Genomic DNA, 21,813 nt, shown 5'->3' with positions numbered 1-21,813 from the left:
TTCTACTTTAGCTAAGCGTACCACTATCCCGGTGGAAGATAGTTGTGCTTTTTCGGATCCAATGGATAAAAAATTGGAGGGTTACCTTAAGAAAATGTTTGTTCAACAAGGTTTTATCTTACAGCCCCTTGCATGCATTGCGCCTGTCACTGCTGCTGCGGCATTTTGGTTTGAGTCTCTAGAAGAGGCCATTCACTCAGCCCCATTGGATGAAATTATGGACAAGCTTAAAGCACTTAAGCTAGCAAATGCATTTGTTTCTGATGCCATTGTACATCTAACTAAACTAACGGCTAAGAATTCCGGTTTTGCCATTCAAGCGCGCAGAGCGTTATGGCTTAAATCCTGGTCAGCTGATGTGACTTCTAAATCTAAATTACTTAACATTCCTTTCAAGGGGCAAACCTTATTCGGGCCCGGCTTGAAAGAAATTATCGCTGACATTACGGGAGGTAAGGGTCATACCCTTCCTCAGGACAAGGTCAAATCGAAGGCCAAACAGTCTAATTTTCGTGCCTTTCGAAACTTCAAGGCAGGAGCAACGTCAACTTCCTCCGCCCCAAAACAGGAAGGAACCGTTGCTCGCTACAGACAAGCCTGGAAAACCAACCAGGCCTGGAACAAGGGCAAGCAGGCCAGAAAACCTGCTGCTGCCCCTAAGACAGCATGAAGGGAGGGCCCCCTATCCGGAAACGGATCTAGTGGGGGGCAGACTTTCTCTCTTCGCCCAGGCGTGGGCAAGAGATGTCCAGGATCCCTGGGCGTTGGAGATCATATCTCAGGGATATCTTCTGGACTTCAAGGCTTCTCCTCCTCTAGGGAGATTTCATCTTTCAAGGTTATCAGAAAACCAAATAAAGAAAGAGGCATTCCTATGTTGCGTTCAAGACCTCCTAGTAATGGGAGTGATCCACCCAGTTCCGCGGACGGAACAAGGACAGGGGTTTTACTCAAATCTGTTCGTGGTTCCCAAGAAAGAGGGTACCTTCAGGCCAATATTGGACTTAAAGATTTTAAACAAATTCCTAAGAGTTCCATCATTCAAAATGGAAACTATTCGCACTATTCTACCCATGATCCAAGAGGGTCAGTACATGACCACGGTGGATTTAAAGGATGCCTATCTTCACATACCGATTCACAAAGATCATCATCGGTTCCTAAGATTTGCCTTTCTAGACAGGCATTACCAGTTTGTAGCTCTTCCCTTCGGGTTGGCTACGGCCCCGAGAATCTTTACAAAGGTGCTGGGCTCTCTTCTGGCGGTTCTAAGACCGCGAGGCATAGCGGTGGCTCCGTATCTAGACGACATCCTGATACAGGCGCCAAGCTTGCAAATTGCCAAGTCTCATACAGAGATAGTTCTGGCATTTCTAAGGTCGCATGGGTGGAAGGTGAACGTGGAAAAGAGTTCTCTATCACCACTCACAAGAGTCTCCTTCCTAGGGACTCTGATAGATTCTGTAAAAATGAAAATTTACCTGACGGAGGCCAGGTTATCAAAACTCTTAAATGCTTGCCGGGTCCTTCATTCCATTCCACGCCCGTCAGTGGCTCTATGCATGGAAGTAATCGGCTTAATGGTAGCGGCAATGGACATAGTGCCATTTGCGCGCCTGCATCTCAGACCGCTGCAATTGTGCATGCTAAGTCAGTGGAATGGGGATTACTCAGATTTGTCCCCTCTACTAAATCTGGATCAAGAGACCAGAGATTCTCTTCTCTGGTGGTTATCTCGGGTCAACCTGTCAAGGGGCATGACCTTTCGCAGGCCAGATTGGACGATTGTAACAACAGATGCCAGCCTCCTAGGCTGGGGCGCAGTCTGGAATTCCCTGAAGGCTCAGGGATCCTGCACTCAGGAGGAGAAACTCCTCCCAATAAATATCCTAGAGCTAAGGGCAATACTCAACGCTCTTCTAGCTTGGCCTCAGCTAGCAACACTGAGGTTCATCAGATTTCAGTCGGACAACATCACGACTGTGGCTTACATCAACCATCAAGGGGGAACCAGGAGCTCCCTAGCGATGTTGGAAGTCTCAAAGATAATTCGCTGGGCAGAGTCTCACTCTTGCCACTTGTCAGCGATCCACATCCCAGGAGTGGAGAACTGGGAGGCGGACTTTCTAAGTCGGCAGACTTTTCATCCGGGGGAGTGGGAACTCCATCCGGAGGTATTTGCTCAACTGGTTCATCGTTGGGGCAAACCAGATCTGGATCTCATGGCGTCTCGCCAGAATGCCAAACTTCCTCTTTACGGTTCGAGGTCCAGGGACCTGGGAGCGAAGCTGATAGATGCTCTAGCAGCTCCTTGGTTTTTGAACATGGCTTATGTGTTTCCACCGTTTCCTATGCTCCCTCGACTGATTGCCAAGATCAAACAGGAGAGAGCATCGGTGATTCTGATAGCGACTGCGTGGCCACGCAGGACCTGGTATGCAGACCTAGTGGTCATGTCGTCCTGTCCTCCATGGACTCTACCTTTGAGGAAAGACCTTCTAATACAAGGTCCTTTCAATCATCCAAGTCTAATTTCTCTGAGACTGACTGCGTGGAGATTGAACGCTTGATCCTATCAAAGCGCGGCTTCTCCGAGTCAGTTATTGATACTTTGATACAGGCACGAAAGCCTGTTACCAGAAAAATCTACCATAAGATATGGCGTAAATACCTGTATTGGTGTGAATCCAAGAGTTACTCATGGAGTAAGGTTAGGATTCCGAGGATATTGTCTTTTCTCCAAGAGGGCTTGGAAAAAGGCTTATCAGCTAGTTCTTTAAAGGGACAGATTTCTGCTCTGTCTATTCTTTTGCACAAGCGTCTGGCAGAAGTTCCAGACGTCCAGGCATTTTGTCAAGCTTTAGCTAGGATTAAGCCTGTGTTTAAAGCTGTTGCTCCTCCGTGGAGCTTAAACTTGGTTCTTAAAGTTCTTCAAGGAGTTCCATTTGAACCCCTTCATTCCGTTGATATTAAACTTTTATCTTGGAAAGTTCTATTTTTGATGGCTATTTCCTCGGCTCGAAGAGTCTCGGAATTGTCGGCCTTACACTGTGATTCTCCTTATCTGATTTTCCATTCAGACAAGGTAGTTCTGCGTACTAAACCTGGGTTTTTACCTAAGGTAGTCTCTAACAGGAATATCAATCAGGAGATTGTTGTTCCTTCATTATGTCCTAATCCTTCTTCAAGGAAGGAACGACTTTTGCATAATCTGGATGTAGTCCGTGCCTTGAAATTCTATTTACAGGCAACTAAAGATTTTCGTCAAACTTCTACCCTGTTTGTCGTTTACTCTGGACAGAGGAGAGGTCAAAAAGCTTCGGCAACCTCTCTCTCCTTTTGGCTTCGTAGCATAATACGTTTAGCCTATGAGACTGCTGGACAGCAGCCCCCTGAAAGAATTACAGCTCATTCCATTAGAGCTGTGGCTTCCACCTGGGCCTTTAAGAATGAGGCCTCTGTTGAACAGATTTGCAAGGCTGCGACTTGGTCTTCGCTTCACACTTTTTCGAAATTTTACAAATTTGACACTTTTGCTTCTTCGGAGGCTGTTTTGGGGAGAAAGGTTCTACAGGCAGTGGTTCCTTCCGTTTAAGTGCCTGCCTTGTCCCTCCCATCATCCGTGTACTTGGCTTTGGTATTGGTATCCCATAAGTAATGGATGATCCGTGGACTGAACACACTTAACAAGAGAAAACATAATTTATGCTTACCTGATAAATTTATTTCTCTTGTAGTGTGTTCAGTCCACGGCCCGCCCTGTCTTTTTAAGGCAGATCTAAATTTTAATTAAAACTTCAGTCACCACTGCACCCTATGGTTCCTCCTTTCTCGTCTTGTTTTGGTCGAATGACTGAATGTGACATGTGAGGGGAGGAGCTGTGTAGCAGCTCTGCTGGGTGATCCTCTTGCAATTTCCTGTTGGGGAGAGAATATATTCCATAAGTAATGGATGATCCGTGGACTGAACACACTACAAGAGAAATAAATTTATCAGGTAAGCATAAATTATGTTTTTTGCCTCCTCCTCTGGTGGCCAGGTGAAGTATTTCCCATAGGTGAATGAATAGATGCATGGACTCTCAATGCCAAGAAAGAAATTCATCAGTTACGCATAAATTGTGTTTTTCCTAGGTGTCCATACTTATGCACCTCTACTACCTTGCGCTGCTTTTCCTTCTTGGCTGGTGATTGGCTCTCGGATTTACCCCCAGTAGTTTTGGGGCAGCTGTTACATAAGGGAATATCAGAGCAGTGGAGGCAACTGCAATTCCAAGAAAGTCTTACAGGGGGCGCTCTTGCCTGGACAAAATACACTGGTAGCCAGAGAGGCTGCTTGATATATCCCAGAGGAGCTGCAATGAACCGTCTTTGTATCCTGATTAACCTGTGATCCTAATACCTTGAAGTGAGCAGTCTATCAGGCCCATTTATCAAAGGGCTTGCGGACCTGATCCGACACTGCGGATCAGGTCCGCAAGACCTCGCTAAATGCGGAGAGCAATACGCTCTCCGCATTTAACATTGCACCAGCAGCTCACAAGAGCTGCTGGTGCAACGCCGCCCCCTGCTGACTCGCGGCCAATCGGCCGCCAGCAGGGAGCTGTCAATCAACCCGATCGTATTCGATCGGGTTGATGTCCGGCGATTCCTGTCCGCCTGTTCAGAGCAGGCGGACAGGGTTATGGAGCAGCGGTCTTTAGACCGCTGCTTCATAAGTTGTGTTTCTGGCGAGTCTGAAGACTCGCCAGAAACACGGCCCTTCAAGCTCCATACGGAGCTTGATAAATGGGCCTGCTTATGTGTGTGTGTGTGAGCAGTCTATATGTGTGTGTGTATGTATATAAGGGTGTGTGTGTGTGTGTATATATATATATATATATATATATATATATATATATATATATATATAGTGTGTGTGTGTGTGTGAGCAGTCCTTATGTGTATCTATTTAGATGTGTGAGCAGTCTATATAGGTGTGTTTGTGTATATAGGTGTGTAAGCAGTCTATATGTGTGTTTATATAGGTGTGTGTGTGTGATTAGATCTGTGTGTGAGTGCAGCTGTATATATGTAGGGGGTGATTAGATATATGTGTGAGTGCAGCTTTATGTATGTAGGGGGATGATTACATCAGTGTGTGAGTGCAGCTGTATGTATGTATGTAGGGGGATGATTACATCAGTGTGTGAGTTCAGCTGTATGTATTTAGGGGGGTTGAATAGATCTGTGTGTGAGTGCAGCTGTATGTATGTAGGGGATGATTACATCAGTGTGTGAGTGCAGCTGTATGTATTTAGGGGGGGGTGATTACATCAGTGTGTGAGTGCACGTGTATGTATGTAGGGGTTGATTAGATCTGTGTGTGAGTGCACCTGTTTGTATGTAGGGGTTGATTAGATCTGTGTGTGAGTGCACCTGTTTGTATGTAGGGGTTGATTAGATCTGTGTGTGAGTGCAGCTGTATGTATGTATGTAGGGGGGTGATTAGATCTGTGTGTGAGTGACGCTGTATGTATGTAGGGGGTGATTAGATCTGTGTGTGAGTGCACCTGTTTGTATGTAGGGGGGTGATTAGATCTGTGTGTGAGTGCAGCTGTATGTATGCATGTAGGGGGGTGATTAGATCTGTGTGTGAGTGACGCTGTATGTATGTAGGGGGGTGATTAGATCTGTGTGTGAGTGCAGCTGTATGTTTGTAGGGGGTGATTAGATCTGTGTGTGAGTGCAGCTGTATGTATGTAGGGGGGTGATTAGATCTGTGTGTGAGTGCAGCTGTATGTATGCATGTAGGGGGGTGATTAGATCTGTGTGTGAGTGCAGCTGTATGTATGGAGGGGTTGATTAGATCTGTGTGTGAGTGCAGCTGTATGTATGTAAGGGGTGATTAGATCTGTGTGTGAGTGCAGCTGTATGTAGGGAGGGGTGATTATATCTGTGTGTGAGTGCAGCTGTATGTATGTAGGGGGGGTGATTAGATCTGTGTGTGAGTGCAGCTGTATGTAGGGAGGGGTGATTATATCTGTGTGTGAGTGCAGCTGTATGTATGTAGGGGGGGGTGATTAGATCTGTGTGTGAGTGCAGCTGTATGTAGGGAGGGGTGATTATATCTGTGTGTGAGTGCAGCTGTATGTATGTAGGGGGGTGATTAGATCTGTGTGTCAGGAGTCCTTAACTAGTTCAGATTTTCAGCAGTTTGATGTGGGACAAGATGAAGATCTGAGTATAAGTCGGAGAGGAGACACTGCTGTGTTTGATCTGATATCACGGGTACAACAAGTTAGCACAGGGTGTGCGTATCCCTCCAAGGAAGGTGAGTGTGGTGAGCTTCTTGTGTATAGACCTTTGTAATGTCGTCTATATGTCCCCTGTTTAAAACACAAACTAGTATATATTACATGAAAGAGAAAGACGCGTTAAGTGGTTACTAACAAGTATGTGGTATGGAAAAGGGTGCATACAATATAAATTAACCTTTATTACATGATATTAAAAAAAATGGAGATTGCCGTCCACATACACACAGCAGATCAGAGCTGTCCTCCCACATATATAGCTGTAAGTTACTATTAATAAGGGCTTCAATACTGTCCACTCGATAGGCAGGAATATTACAAGGTGGGTAATGTTCCCCCACCATGCTATGAAAGCAAGCAGTCCCTTAGTGTGTAGAGTGGCCACTCGGGTCAACTCGTATAGCTCACACTATATCGGCACATTAATCTATTATTAATACAACTTATTACTCTGCCCCTATAATGCCAATTAAGGCCAACAATTAAACCAAAGCTAAATATGTAGGGAGGCAGTGCAAATGCCTGACATGCATTTCGCTACTGCTTTATCAAAGGCGCCGACCTTTCTATTCCAAACCTATTTAAAGAATCCTGAGCCAATCAGGTGAATTTCACCTACGATGTTACACGGACACGTCTGCCAATCTAATAGCGGCTGCCGCATCCGAGCATTCCCTCTGTGTGATCACCACAATATTCTTCATAAATAAAAAGAGAGAAGCGCTCAACCTGGGAACGAACAATAGCATAATAGTTTGTTCTATGGCTAGTTACCACCCTAGAAGCTGCCTCTTTTTGCTCAACATGTGCCTTTCACAGAGAAGAACTTTCCTGAAGCATATCAGTCTGATCCTGACTTCACAGTACAGTCCAGCCCCGAAAAACCAGGCAATCCCTCTCTGAACGAGAGAAACAGCAAAACCCCAGACGTACGTTTCGGCCTATTGTGGGCCTAGTCAGTGAGGTGCAGCCATATCCCTCTAGGCACACTGAGCAATGGGTCTGAGCAACTGGTCTGGTATTTCGGCGCTGGACTGTCATTGGGCAGGGTCAGACTGATATGCTACAGGATATTTTTTCTCTGTGAAGGGGCATAGTGTGCTAAAAGAACGCGCACCCTGAGTTGCAATATAAATGAGCAGGCATGGAAGTTATTCTAGCTTTTGTTCTATCTCAGGAGTGCTGTTCTCTTTCTCTTTTTTCACCACAATATTCTTGTTTACAACAGAAAGGGGGGTTTATCCAAGCATCAATCATGTCCATCCTTCTCCACTTGCTAAGAACATAGCTCCTATAATGGGTATTGCAGATCATTTTGCGATGTGGCTCTCCGTAAACTGTGTGTCAATTTTGGATTAGTGCTATCACTGGTACTGTTACTTATACACCATTCCCTTAACATACAGGTATATCAACATGACGTATACCTAGATGTTATTTGGACTTGCACTTAACAGAATAATATAGATGGGAATGATACATCTAGGTATATGTCATGTCTATTCCTGTATTAATGCCTGGGATAAGCATAAGGCTATCCTACATATTAATTATTGCCTGGGATAAGCATAAGGCTATCCTACATATTAATTAATGCCTGGGATAAGCATTAGACTATCCTACATACAAATTATTGCCTGGGATAAGCATAAGCCTATCCTACATACTAATTACTGCCTGGGATAAGCATAAGGCTATCCTACATACTAATTATTGCCTGGGATAAGCATAAGGCTACCCTACCTACTAATTATTGCCTGGGATAAGCATAAGGCTATCCTACCTACTAAGTAATACCTGGGATAAGCATTATTAAAGTAATTTATCAGTTAAGCATACATTTTCTTTTCCCCTTCTCTGACTTTTATTTTTTAATATCTTTTTAATTCATCAATATACAGATCTTACAATGGCAAGACAAAAAAAAAATATATAGCATTAAGAGAACAGAAACCCAGTAGAAGGTACAAATCAAAACAGTACGAATATTTCATATCAATTGTGAACTTTTCAAACAGAAGATCAGTTAACTGTCGCATGATATTGTCTTAGTACCTTTCTATATTTCTGAAAATAATAATCTCATTATTAATAATTACCGACCAAACACTAATTCATATATTGGCTTTTTCCAAAGCCCTTCTCTGACTTTTAAGAAAATGTTTCCTGTCCCAGATAATCATTTGGAAATGTAGAGTTCAGTCCCTAAGGTGGAGCTATTTCGACTTCAGCAAATGCACTACTATTCCCCTAGAGGATAGTATCTCATTTAGGGATCCAATGGCACATATTTTTGGCTATACAGCCTCGCTCTGATTGTGTGTTTTTAAATTAATTCTGTGTGTGTGTGTGTGTGTTTGCATGACTGACAATCTTATTAAAATCGATATGTATGTGATATTGAGAGTTTAACATTCATTTCATACAGTGGTGATATTTTAATTATAAAAAACAGGGTCCAGCACACTTTTCTCCTTGTATGTCTTTGTACAATTAAATTGTATAGCACGTAGGGCGCTCTGGTTGAAGTCCTGGTCAGCAGACAGGGGGTAGATTTACCAAAGGTCGAGTGGACATGATTTGGTGTAGCGAGTCATGTCTGCTCAGTCTCGCTAATTGACGACAGCATACGCTGCCGGCATTTAAGATTGCACACGCATCTCTGGTGAAATGTTTGTGCAGTGCCGCCCCCTGGGGCCGTCAATCTTCCTAATCGTATCGCATCGGGATGATTTCAGACCCCCACGACCGCTGCATCTTAAATTCTGTTTCTGGGGCATCGATGCAGCATTCGCTGTTTAATAAACTAGACTTCTGTCTCTAGCCCTGTCTCTAGCCTTTAAGGGTAAAACCTTATTTGGTCTAGGATTTCTACTGTTACTGGTGGTAAAGTGACTTTCCTTCCTCAGGGCAAGAAGGCCAAATCTAAGAGTCGTTCTGGAGGTAATTTTTGTTCCTTTTGTCAGAACAGGTCTCAAAGGAACTTGTCCTCGGCCAAGTTGGAGTACCTGAAAGCCAAGAACAAGCATTCCAAGAAGTCGAAACCCTGACAACAAATCAACATGAAGGCGCAGCCCCAACCTCAGTCCAGGTACGGTAGGGGGCAGATTATCTTGTTCAAGGACGCTTGGGCTCAGTCTGCGCAGGTTCCATGGATCCTGTACATTGTCTACCAGGGATACAAAATAGGGTTTCGTTCTCATCCTCCAAGGGATGGATTTCTTCTCTCCAGGGTTTCGGGGAGGCCAGAAAAAAGGGTAGCCTTTCTCCGATGTGTAGAGGATCTTGTATCGCAGAGTGAGGAAAGGGATTTTTTTCCAAATTGTTAATAGTTCCCAAGAAAAGGGATGCCTTACATCCCATTCTGGAGCAGAAGTGTTTAAATAAATGTGTGAGAGTTCCTACTTTCAAGATGTAAACTATCAGATCAATTCTTTCTCTGGTCCAGGAGGGTCAGTTCATATCAACTATAGATCTAAAGGATGCATATCTGCATATTCCCATCCACAAGGATCATCGATTTCTACGTTTTGCTTTCGTAGACAATCATTATCAATTCATAGCTCTTCCTTTTTAGTTTAGCTACGGCTCCTCACATTTTCACGAAGGTCCTTGGAACGCTTTTGGCAGTGATCAGACTGCAAGGGACTGCTGTGGCGCCTTACTTGAACGGTATCTTGGTTTAGGCGCCATCTTCTCAGTTATCAAGCTGTCATACAGAGACACTGCCCTTGTGTCTTTGATCTCATGGTTGGAAAGTGAATCTAGAATAAAGTTCTCTAACTCCCCATAAAATAGTGACTTTCCTGGGGAACATAATAGACTCTGTTAGCTGTTTCTAACGGAACAACGACAAGTAAAGCTGCATTACAAGCTTCCCTTCGGTGGCACACTGCATGAAAGTGGTAGGTCTTATGGTAGCAGCTTCAGATGCTATTCTGTTTGCTCGCTTTCATCTGAGACCTCTACAGTTATTTATGCTTAGTCAATGGAATGGAGATCACCCAGACCTGTCTCAAGTAATCAGTCTATACCCTGTGACAAGGGAGTCTCTTTCCTGGTGGCTATCACAGGTACCTGTTCTCCAGGGCAGATGTTTCCTCTGTCAACTTCTTGGGAGATTATAACTACTAATGCAAATATTTCAGGCTGGGCTGATGTCTGGGCTCTTTTGAGAACCCAATGACTTTAGCATTCTAAGGAAGCAAGGCTTCCTATCAACATCCTGGAACTGAGGGCTATCTTCAATGCGCTTCAAGCCTAACCTCAGTTACATTCTGTCTGGTTTATTCAATTACAGTTACGACGGTGGCTTATACCAATCATCGGGGAGGAATTTACAGTTTCTTGGCAATGAAGGAAGTCACTTGTATCCTTCGGTGGGCAGAGACTTACCGATGTCAGATTTCAGTCATCTACATTACAGGCATAGACAGTTGGGAAACAGATTTTCTAAGCAGACAAACTATACACTTCGGAGAATGGTCTCTACACCAGGGGGTGTACGACGAAATCTTTCGAAGGTGGGGTTGTCTGGAGAGAGACCTGATGACTTCTCTTCTCAATGCCAAGCTGACAAGATAGCTCTCTTAAGGGACAGATTTCTGCTTTTTCGTTCTTGTTACATAAGACATTGGCTTGGTTGCCAGATGTTGTTCAGTCTTTTCTTCAAGCTTTAGCTAGAATTAGACCGGTTTTCAAAACAGTTGCTCCTCCATGGAGCCCTAATCTTGTTCTGCGAGTTCTTCAGCAGGCTCTGTTTGAGTCGATGCATTCTGTTGATATTAAACTTTTATCTTGGAAGTTTCTGTTTTTGTAAGCTATTTCTTTTGCTCACAGAGTATCTGCGTTGTCTGCTCTTCAGTTTGACCCGCCTTATTTGGTTTGTCATACAGATTAGGCTGTACTACGTACAAATTTTGGGTTTTTACCATGCACAATATCAACCAGGAAATTGTGGTACCATCACTTTGTCCTAACCCTTCCTCTTGTAAAGAGAGGTTGTTTCATAATTTGGATGTTGTTCGAGCTTTAAAGTTCTACCTTCATGCTACCAAGAAGTTCCGCCATTCTTTCTTGTTTGTTTTGTATTCTGGTAAGCGCAAAGAGCAGAAGGATACTGCTGTTTCTCTGTCCTCCTGTCTTAGCAATTTGATTTAGAAGGAGGACAGAAGCCCCCATCTCAAATTACAGCATATTCTGCCTGTGTGGTGTCTTCTTCCTGGGCCTTCAAGAATGAGGCATCAGTTGAGCAGATTTGTAAAGCTGCTATGTGGTCTTCTTTGCATACCTTTATGAAATGTTACAAATTTGATGTTTTTGCCTCATGAGAGGCGTCTTTTGGGAGAAAGAAAGGTTCTTCAAGCGGTGGTGCCTAACTTTTAGGACTGCCTTTCCTTCCTTTCCCTTCCTATTCATTTTGTGTCCTCCACAGTTTGGGTATTAGTTTCCCAATAGGTAATGCATTTGCGGACTCTCACTGCCATTAGAAAGAAAAAAAAATTCATGCTTACCTGATGATAAATTATTTTCTTTCTTGGCAGTGAAAGTTCACGAACCCACCCTGAATTTCTGTAGTGGGGGCAGTCTTTTGACACCTCAATACCCCCTGTATCTCTACTTTTCCTTATCCTCGGCTTGTATTACTAAGGGGGTAGGGGAAGTGAGAGGGATATGTCTTTGCCTCCTCCTGGTAGCCAGGTGAAGTATTTCCCAATAGGTAATGAATTTGTGGACTCTCACTGCCAAAAGGAAAACAAATTTATCAGGTAGGCATAAATGTTATGCTACGCAATAATTAAACCCTTCACTACCGGCAGAGGAGAACTTGCCCAAAATACCAGAGAAAATGTACCTGTCAAAAGAAAAGTATGTATTGTTGTCTAAGAAGACAACCTAAGGTATTGATCTAGGCCCATATTGGTATATTTAATTTCACCATTTCACCGCCATGTGCGATCAAATAAAAAAATTACTTTTTCAAAACTTGGGTTACAAGCTGAAATTATTTACATACCGCTTGTGCAATCAAGACACAAATGATTGTAAAAGCTTCCCTTTCTTCAAAAAAAAGCAGATATATATATGGCTTTGCCATTGTTTTTTTAGTAATTAGGAGGCCGCTAATTACAGCTGCACACCACACTTATTCCCGGCAGTGAAGGGGTTAATCAGGTAGCTTGTAAGTTTAACTTTAGCATAGGTGTAGAGATTACTCTCCCACCTGATATCCCCCACCCCTGATCCCTACCTGATCCCTCCCAAACAGCTTTTGTCGTTTCTATACCCCCAATCCCACTGGTCACCCCCATCTTAAGTACTGGCAGACAGTCTGCCAATATGAAGATTTAAGGCATTTTTTTTTATTCTCTGCAGTGTAGGATCCCCCTTAACCTCCAACTTCCCTGATACCTCCCAAACCCTCCCCCCCTCTAACTAGTATCAAAATATATATATCCACAGCACCAAAATTAATTGAGAAAATTTAGAAATGTATTCTCATAACAGGTACAAGCAAAAGCAACATTTCGGGAGCCATTCTCTTTATCATGCTTAAGCTAAACATGTGTGCACTGACCATTTATAGGGAAAATGTAACCCTTCACATAACAATACATCACATACTGATATAGCGCCATCTGGCTGTCATCATAATCTACTGCATCAAAACTGAAGACAATTTATTTACATATATCCAAACAGTATCTAAATCGCAACAACAAGTGCATTTAATTATTCTAAAGTGCAAACAAGTTAAATAGAGCTGCTTATATCATAATTATAAAAACACTGTATAATCTAACTCTATTTAGGCCTATGGGTGCCACTGCATTAAGCTTGTGGATCCAAAAGGACTCTTTCTGTTTCAATAAAAGGTCTGTGTTGCCTCTTCTGCGTAACCTTTCTATACCATCAATAATTTGCCATCCAAGTTGGCTTATATTGTGTCCAGCCTCTAAAAAATGACTGGACACTGGGGCATTCACCACAGCGGATGTTAGACCTATGTTGGCTCATCCTATCTCTAACCTTTCTAGTAGTCTCGCCTATGTAAATCCTTGAACAAGGACACTTTATAAGGTAGATGACATAGGATGAGTCACAAGTGTAATGCTCATAGATCTTAAAGTTTCTCCCAGTTAAGGGATGAAGAAATTCTTTGCCTTTAATAACTGCACTACAGCTGGCACACCCCAAACATGGGAACGTGATATACGTGGTTTGGCAGGATACCTTTCTGGGGCCCACATCACTCTTGACTAGCATATCTCTTAAATTAGGGGCCCTTCTATCGGCCATCATAGGGGGATCTTTAAAGACCAAAATGTTAGGATTATTATTATTATACTTTATTTATGAAGCTCCAACATATTCTGCAGCGCTGTCCATGGATACAATTCATTTAAATAAAACAATATAAGACTTGTAAGAGAGAGGACACAATTTACAAACACATACAGGAGGGATTGAGGGTTACTCAACATAACCCTTATAGTAAGGATATCTCCAGGATTATATATAAGCATTGGAACATCTAAAGGGATTGCAATTGTTGGTGATATTCACCCTGGACTGATTAACTCTTCAGACCACGACAGGTTAAAGAGGGTTCGTTTATTGAAAAACACACTGCAGTGAGGAGAGAATGAATACAAAGTTTTCTCTGGGGGGTCAGTCCCCTTCCCAAACATTTATACAGGAGGCAGGGCATTCCTGAACTCCATATCTTGGCTAATACAGTTTATGATTGGCTAGCTAAAATGCAAGGGTTTCCACCAAATATGGTTATAACATAAGTAAAAAAATACAGTTTAGACACAATTCCATTCACTAAGTTCTATTCCTCAAAGTAGCTGGTTTAACTGTCTGACCGTATATCAAAAAAGGTCAAAGGTCAGGGATGAACTAATGTCTGCTCTTATGTTAACAAAGAGAGCTGTGTAAAAAGCATATCATTCTACAAGCTTACTAATTTATGGTATACATCCATCCATATACTCACATATGTTTGGCCTACCAGGACAACAAGGGAATTGAATGTTTAGATACAAGGATAGAAAAGGATTAGATTTAGGAGAAAAATAAACAGACACTCTCAGAACTAGCTATATTTTATGGTCCCATTAACCAGAGTGGCCCTCCTGACTAATAATGCCCACATACAAATTAACCCATTCAAACCTCACAAGGCACTGCAAAAAACAGACAGATATTGCTTATTATTTTCAACACAATACTAACATTTTCGCTTCTAAAGATCCCCCTATGATGGCCTATTTGTAAATAAATTGTCTTCAGTTTTGATGTACTAGATTATAATAACAGCCAGATGGCGCTATCAGTATGTGATGTATTGTTATGTGAAGAGTTACATTTTCCTTATAAATGGTCAGTGCACACATGTTTAGCTTAAGCATGATTAAGGGAATGGCTCTGAAAATGTTGCTTTTGTTTGTACCTGTTATGAGAATACATTTCTAAAGTTTCTCAATAAATTTTGGTGCTGTGGATATATATATATATTGATACTGGAGAGGTTTGCAGTCACCTCTGATCCACTGGCATCAAATAAATTCAGGAGTAAGGTGCTGTTTGTAAGTTTGTTGGTGCCCTCGAACTAGTGCCTCCATCTTATGTACTGGCAGTTGTCTGCCAGTACCTATAAAATGTCAATATACACTCGCCGGCCACTTTATTTGGTACACCTTGCTAGTACCAGGTTAGACCCCCATTTGCCTTCAGAACTGCCTTAATTCTTCATGGCATAGATTCAACAAGGTGTTAGAAAACATTCCTCAGAGATTTTGGTTCATATTGACATGATAGCATTAGATTTGTCGTCTGCACATCCATGATTCGAATCTCCCATTCCACCACAACCCAAAGGTGCTCTATTGGAATAAGATCTTCTGGTGACCGTGGAGTCATTGTCATGTTCAAGAAACCAGTTTGAGAGGATTTGAGCTTTGTGACATGGTACATTATCCTGCTGGAAGTAGCCATCAGAAGGGATGGACATGGTCAGCAACAATACTCAGGTAGGCCTTGACGTTTAAACAATGCTCAATTGGTACTCAAGGGGCTCAAAGAATGCAAAGAAAATATCCCCCACATCATTACACCACCAGCCTGAACCGTTGATACAAGGCAGGATGGAACAATGCTTTCATGCCAATATCTGACCCTGCCATCTGAATGTCACAGCTAAAATCGAGACCCATCAGACCAGGCAACGTTTTTCCAATCTTTTATTGTCCAATTTTGGTGAGCCTGTGTGAATAGTAGCCTCATTTTCATGTTCTTAGCTGATAGGAGTGGCACCCGGTGTGGTCTTCTGCTGCTGTAGCCCATCTGCTTCAAGGTTCGACGTGTTGTGCATTCAGGGATGGTATTCTGCATACCTTGGTTGTATCGGGTGGTTATATGAGTTACTGTTGCCTTTCTATCATCTCGAACCAGTCTGCCCATTCTCCTCTGACATCAACAAGGCATTGTCCTCCACACAACTGCCTCTCACTGGATATTTTCTCTTTTTCTGACCATTCTCTCTAAACCCTAGAGATGGATGTGTGTAAAAATCCCAGTCGATCAGCAGTTTTTGAATTACTCAGACCAGCCCGTCTGGCACTAACAACCATCCCAAGTTCAAAGTAATTTAAATACCCTTTTTTTCCCCATTCTGATTCTCGGTTTGAACTTCAGCAAGTCGTCTTCACCACGTTTAGATATCTAAATGCAATGCATTGAGTTGCTGCCATGTGATTGGCCGATTAGCAATTTGTGTTACTAAGCAATTGAACAGGTGTACCTAATCAAGTGGCCAGTGAGTGTATATATATCATATCATATTTTATTTTATTTTCTGTAGTGTAGTAATCCCCCACACCCTACCTTTTTTTCTATAGCGTAGCGCCCCTTCCCTCCCTCTCCCTTTATTTTTTATTTTCCATAGTGTAGTGCCCTCCCACTCCCTACACTCCCGCCGGCACCAGCAGATGATCGTTAGACAGTGACACACACACTTCATATGGACACCAATTGTGCTGTACTAATCGTGCTCTACTGATTGTGCTCCGGTTCCATATGCGGCAGATGCCCGGAGCTCAGGAACTCCAGCTCTCGGCTGTAACTTAATAGCTAAGACTGCTGGAGCTTCCTGCAGCTCCGAAATATATACACGTTGTGCGGTACGATAAGCAAAGTACCACAAGACGTGTGTGTATATATGTCGCTTTGGGTTAAGGAGTTACTACCTAGGATAAGCATAAGGCTATCCTATGTACTAATTAATGCCTGGGATAAGCATAAGGCTATACTATGTACTAATTACTGCCTGGGATAAGCATAAGGCTATCCTACATACTAATTACTGCCTGGGATAAGCATAAGGCTATCCTATGTACTAATTACTGCCTGGGATAAGCATAAGGCTATCCTACATACTAATTACTGCCTGGGATAAGCATAAGGCTATCCTACATACTAATTAATGCCTGGGATAAGCATAAGGCTATCCTACATACTAATTAATGCCTAGGATAAGCATAAGGTTATCCTACGTAATAACTAATGCCTAGGATAAGCATAAGGCTATCCTACGTAATAACTAATGCCTAGGATAAGCATAAGGCTATACTACATACTAATTAATGTCTAGGATAATCATAAGGCTATCTTACATACTATTTAATGCCTGGGATAAGCATAAGGTAGATTTGTTGGGCCATTGGCCCTTATCTGTCTTTAAAATCTGTGTTTCAATGTATAATTTACAAATGAAACTAAATGAAATGAATTGGCAATTGCAATGTACCCTTTTAAATCACTCATTGCTTGCTATGAATGTGAAGAGATTCATCTGTAAGTATGGATCTTGCTTTCACTCTTTGAGTGGAGATTTAATGGCAACTTTTGCCCTGGGTGGAAACTTTACAGTGTCTTTAGGTAAATGTGCTATAACACAGCTGTAACTAGATAATGGCATTGGTGGACCTCTTATTGGCTTATTTGTGCACACAGTGTTTGTTGGCGTTCGGTCTTCCTTCCATTTGGCCTCCCTGAGTCTTTCACCACAGAATCCACCCAGAGTTCTTCAAGTTGTTAACACGAAAACCCCTAGCACCTGTATCAACGTAAGGTAAGGTTGGCTCTGTTTACATCTCTGACACATGTAGATGATACATTAATGCTGTGGGGCATATATCTGCTTTCTGAAAGTTCCAACCCTCTTAGTACATGCGCCAACTGCTCATTCACTCTTGTGCAGGGGTTTAAATAGCATATTGTAAAAAAAAAACACGTGTTATAGGAAGATAGCCCGCACTAATGGATAGCGGGAGGAATCTCTGTGTTATAGGAAGATGGCTGGCTCTAATGGATAGCGGGAGGAAGCTCTCTGCTATAGGAAGATGGCCGGCACTAATGGGGAGCAGGAGGAAGCTCTTTGTTATAGGAAGATGGTCGGCACTAATAGGTAACGGGAGGAAGTTGTGTTATAGGAAGATGGTCGGCACTAATGGGGAGCAGGAGGAAGCTCTTTGTTATAGGAAGATGGTCGGCACTAATAGGTAACGGGAGGAAGCTGTGTTATAGGAAGATGGTCGGCACTAATGGGTAGCGGGAGGAAGCTGTGTTATAAGAAGATGGCTGGCACTAATGGTTTAGGGGTGGAATCTCTGTTTTGTAGGAAGATGGCTGGCACTATTGGGTAGCAGGAGGAAGCTTTGTATTATTGGAAAATGGCCGGCACTAATGGGTAGCGGGAGGAAGCTCTATATTATAGGAAGATGGACGGCACTAATGGGTAACGGGAGGAAGCTGTGTTATAGGAAGATAGCCAGTTCTAATGGGTAGCGGGAGGAAGCTTTGTGTTATAAGAAGATGATCTGCACTAATGGGTAGTGGGAGGAAGCTCTATCTTAAAGGAGGATGGCTGGCACTAATAGGTAGAGGGAGGAAGCTCTGTGCTATAGGAAGATGGCCGGCGCGAATGGGTAGCGGGAGGAAGCTCTGTGTTATAGGAAGATGGTTGGCACTAATGGATAGCGGGAGGAAGCTCTGTGTTATAGGAAGATGGCCGGCACTAATGGGTAGCGGGAGGAAGCTCTGTGTTATAGGAAGATGGTTGGCACTAATGGATAGCGGGAGGAAGCCCTGTGCTATAGGAAGATGGCCGGCACTAATGGGTAGCGGGAGGAAGCTCTGTGTTATAGAAAGATAGCCGGCATTAATGGGTATCGGGAGGAAGCGCTATGATATAGGAAGATGGCCTGCAATATTGGGTTGCAGGAGGAAGCTCTGTGTTATAGGAAGATGGTCAGCACTAATGGGTAGTGGGAGGAATCTGCGTTATAGGAAGATGGCCGGCACTAATGGGTAGCGGGAGGCAGCTGTATTATAAGAAGATGGCCGGCACTAATGGGTATCGGGAGGAAGCGCTGTGTTATAAGAAGATGGTCGGCACTAATGAGTAACTGGAGGAAACTGTGTTATAGGAAGATGGTCGGCACTAATGGTCAGCTGGAGTAAGCTCTGTGTTATAGGAAGATGGCCAGCACTAATGGGTAGCAAGAGGAAGCTCTGTGCTATAGGATGATGGTCGGCACTAATGGTTAGCTGGAGTAAGCTGTGTTCTAGGAAGATGTCCGGCACTAATGGGTAGCGGGTGGAAGCTCTGTATTATAGGAAGATGGCCGGCAATAATGTGTAGCAGGAGGAAGCTCTGTATTATAGGAAGATGGCCGGCATTAATGGGTAGCAGGGGGAAGCTCTATTATATAGGAAGATGGTCAGCACTAATGGGTGGCGGGAGGAAGCTCTTTGTTATAGGAAGATGTCCACACTATTGGGTAGCGGAAGGAAGCTCTACCTTATAGGAAGATGGCCGGCACTAATAAGTAGCAGGAGGAAGCTGTGTTATAGGAAGATGGCCGGCACTAATGGTTAGCAAGTGGAAGCTGTGTTATAGGAAGATGGGCGGCACTATCGGGCAGCAGGAGGAAGCTCTGTATTATAGGAAGATGTTCGGCAGTAATGGCTAACGGGAGGACGCTGTGTTATAGGAAGATAGTCGCAGGAAGCTGTGTTATAAGAAGATAGTCGGCACTAATGGGTATCGGGAGGAAGCTGTGTTATAGGAATATGGCCAAGACTAATTGATAGCGGGAGGTATCTCTGTGTTATAGGAAGATGGCCGGTATTAATGGGTATCGGGAGGAAGCTCTGTATTATAGGAAGATGGCCGGCACTATTGGGTAGCAGGAGGAAGCTCTGTGCTACTGGAAGATGGCCAGCACAAATGGGGAGTGGGAGGAAGCTCTGTGCTATAGGAAGATGGGCAGCAGTAATGGGTAGCGGGACGAAGCTCTATGCTATAGGAAGATGGCCAGCAGTATTAGGTAGTGGGAGGAAGCTCTGTGTTATAGGAAGATGGCCGGCACTAATGGGTAGCAAGAGAAAGCTCTGTGCTCTAGGAAGATGGCCGGCACTAATGGATAACGGGAGGACACTGTGTTATAGGAAGATAGTCGGCACTAATGAGTATCGGGAGTAAGCTGTGTTATAGGAAGATGGCCAGCACTAATTGATAGCGGGAGGAAGCTCTGTGTTATAGGAAGATAGTCGGCACTAATGAGTATCGGGAGTAAGCTGTGTTATAGGAAGATGGCCGGCACTAATTGATAGCGGGAGGAAGCTCTGTGTTATAGGAAGATGGCCAGCACTAATTGATAGCGGGAGTAAGCTGTGTTATAGGAAGATGGCCAGCACTAATGGGTAGCGGGAGGAAGCTCTGTGTTATAGGAAGATAGTCGGCACTAATGAGTATCGGGAGTAAGCTGTGTTATAGGAAGATGGCCGGCACTAATTGATAGCGGGAGGAAGCTCTGTGTTATAGGAAGATGGCTGGCACTAATTGATAGCGGGAGTAAGCTGTGTTATAGGAAGATGGCCAGCACTAATTGATAGCGGGAGGAAGCTCTGTGTTATAGGAAGATGGGCGGCACTAATGGGTAGCGGGAGGAAGCTCTGTGTTATAGGAAGATGGGCGGCACTAATGGGTAGCGGGAGGAAGCTCTGTGCTCTAGGAAGATGACCGGCACTATCGGGGAGCTGGAGGAAGCTCTGTGTTATAGGTAGTTGGCCGGCAATAATGGGTAGCGGGAGGAAGCTCTGTGTTATAGGAAGATGGGCGGCACTAATGGGTAGCAAGAGAAAGCTCTGTGCTCTAGGAAGATGACCGGCACTATCGGGGAGCTGGAGGAAGCTCTGTGTTATAGGTAGATGGCCGGCAATAATGGGTAGCGGGAGGAAGCTCTGTGTTATAGGAAGATGGCCGGCACTAATGGCTATTGGGAGGAAGCTGTGTTATAGGAAGATGGTCGGCACTAATGGTTAGTGGGAGGAAGCTGTGTTATAGGAAGATGGCCGGCACTATTGGGTAGCGGGAGGAAGCTCTGTGTTATAGGATGATGGTTGGCACTAATGGTTAGTGGGAGGAAGCTGTGTTATAGGAAGATGGTCGGCACTAATGGTTAGTGGGAGGAAGCTCTGTGTTATAGGAAGATGGCCAGCACAAATGGGGAGCGGGAGGAAGCTCTATGCTATAGGATGATGGTTGGCACTAATGGGTAGCAGGAGGAAGCTCTGTGCTATAGGATGATGGTTGGCACTAATGGGTAGCAGGAGGAAGCTCTGTGTTATAGGATGATGGTTGGCACTAATGGGTAGCAGGAGGAAGCTCTGTGTTATAGGATGATGGTTGGCACTAATGGGTAGCGGGAGGAAGCTCTGTGTTATAGGATGATGGCCAGCACAAATGGGGAGCGGGAGGAAGCTCTATGCTATAGGATGATGGTTGGCACTAATGGTTAGTGGGAGGAAGCTGTGTTATAGGAAGATGGTCGGCACTAATGGTTAGTGGGAGGAAGCTGTGTTATAGGAAGATGGCCAACACTAATGAGTAGCGGGAGGAAGCTGTGTTATAGGAAGATGGCCGGCATTAATGATTAGCTGGAGGAAGCTGTGTTATAGGAAGATGGCCGGCACTAATGGTTAGTGGGAGGAAGCTGTGTTATAGGAAGATGGCCGGCATTAATGATTAGCTGGAGGAAGCTGTGTTATAGGAAGATGGCCGGCACTAATGGTTAGTGGGAGGAAGCTGTGTTATAGGAAGATGGCCAACACTAATGAGTAGCGGGAGGAAGCTGTGTTATAGGAAGATGGCCGGCATTAATGATTAGCTGGAGGAAGCTGTGTTATAGGAAGATGGCCAGCTCTAATGGGTAGTGGAAGGAAGCTCTGTGTTATAAGATGGCCGGCACAAATTGGTAGTGGGAGGAAGCCGGCACTAATGGGTGGTGGGAAGAAGCTGTGTTATAGGAAGATGGCCAACTCTAATGGGTAGCGGAAGGAAGCTCTGTGTTATAGGTAGAGGGCCGCCACTAAGGGATAGCGGGATTAAACTCTGTTATAGGAAGATGGCCGGCACGAATGAGTAGCAGGAGGAAGCTGTGTTATA

General features: G+C 43.9%; 1 protein-coding gene across 1 annotated transcript in view; it reads left to right on the top strand.

The window, feature by feature from the left end:
- The window catches only part of TAF1C (TATA-box binding protein associated factor, RNA polymerase I subunit C), a 385,888-nt gene that overhangs the window by 228,665 nt on the left and 135,410 nt on the right, over window positions 1-21,813 (top strand). Inside the window, exons 12-14 of the mRNA XM_053699633.1 lie at window positions 4,135-4,373; window positions 6,185-6,313; window positions 17,316-17,433. Coding sequence (XP_053555608.1) covers window positions 4,135-4,373; window positions 6,185-6,313; window positions 17,316-17,433 — 486 coding nt within the window. The remainder of the gene's footprint in view (window positions 1-4,134; window positions 4,374-6,184; window positions 6,314-17,315; window positions 17,434-21,813) is intronic.

This window comes from Bombina bombina, chromosome 2 (genome assembly GCF_027579735.1).
Source record: "Bombina bombina isolate aBomBom1 chromosome 2, aBomBom1.pri, whole genome shotgun sequence".
Classification (NCBI taxonomy): Eukaryota; Metazoa; Chordata; class Amphibia; order Anura; family Bombinatoridae; genus Bombina; species Bombina bombina.
The sequence above is the reverse complement of the archived record's forward strand: the minus strand, read 5'-3'. Positions and strand labels throughout refer to the sequence as shown.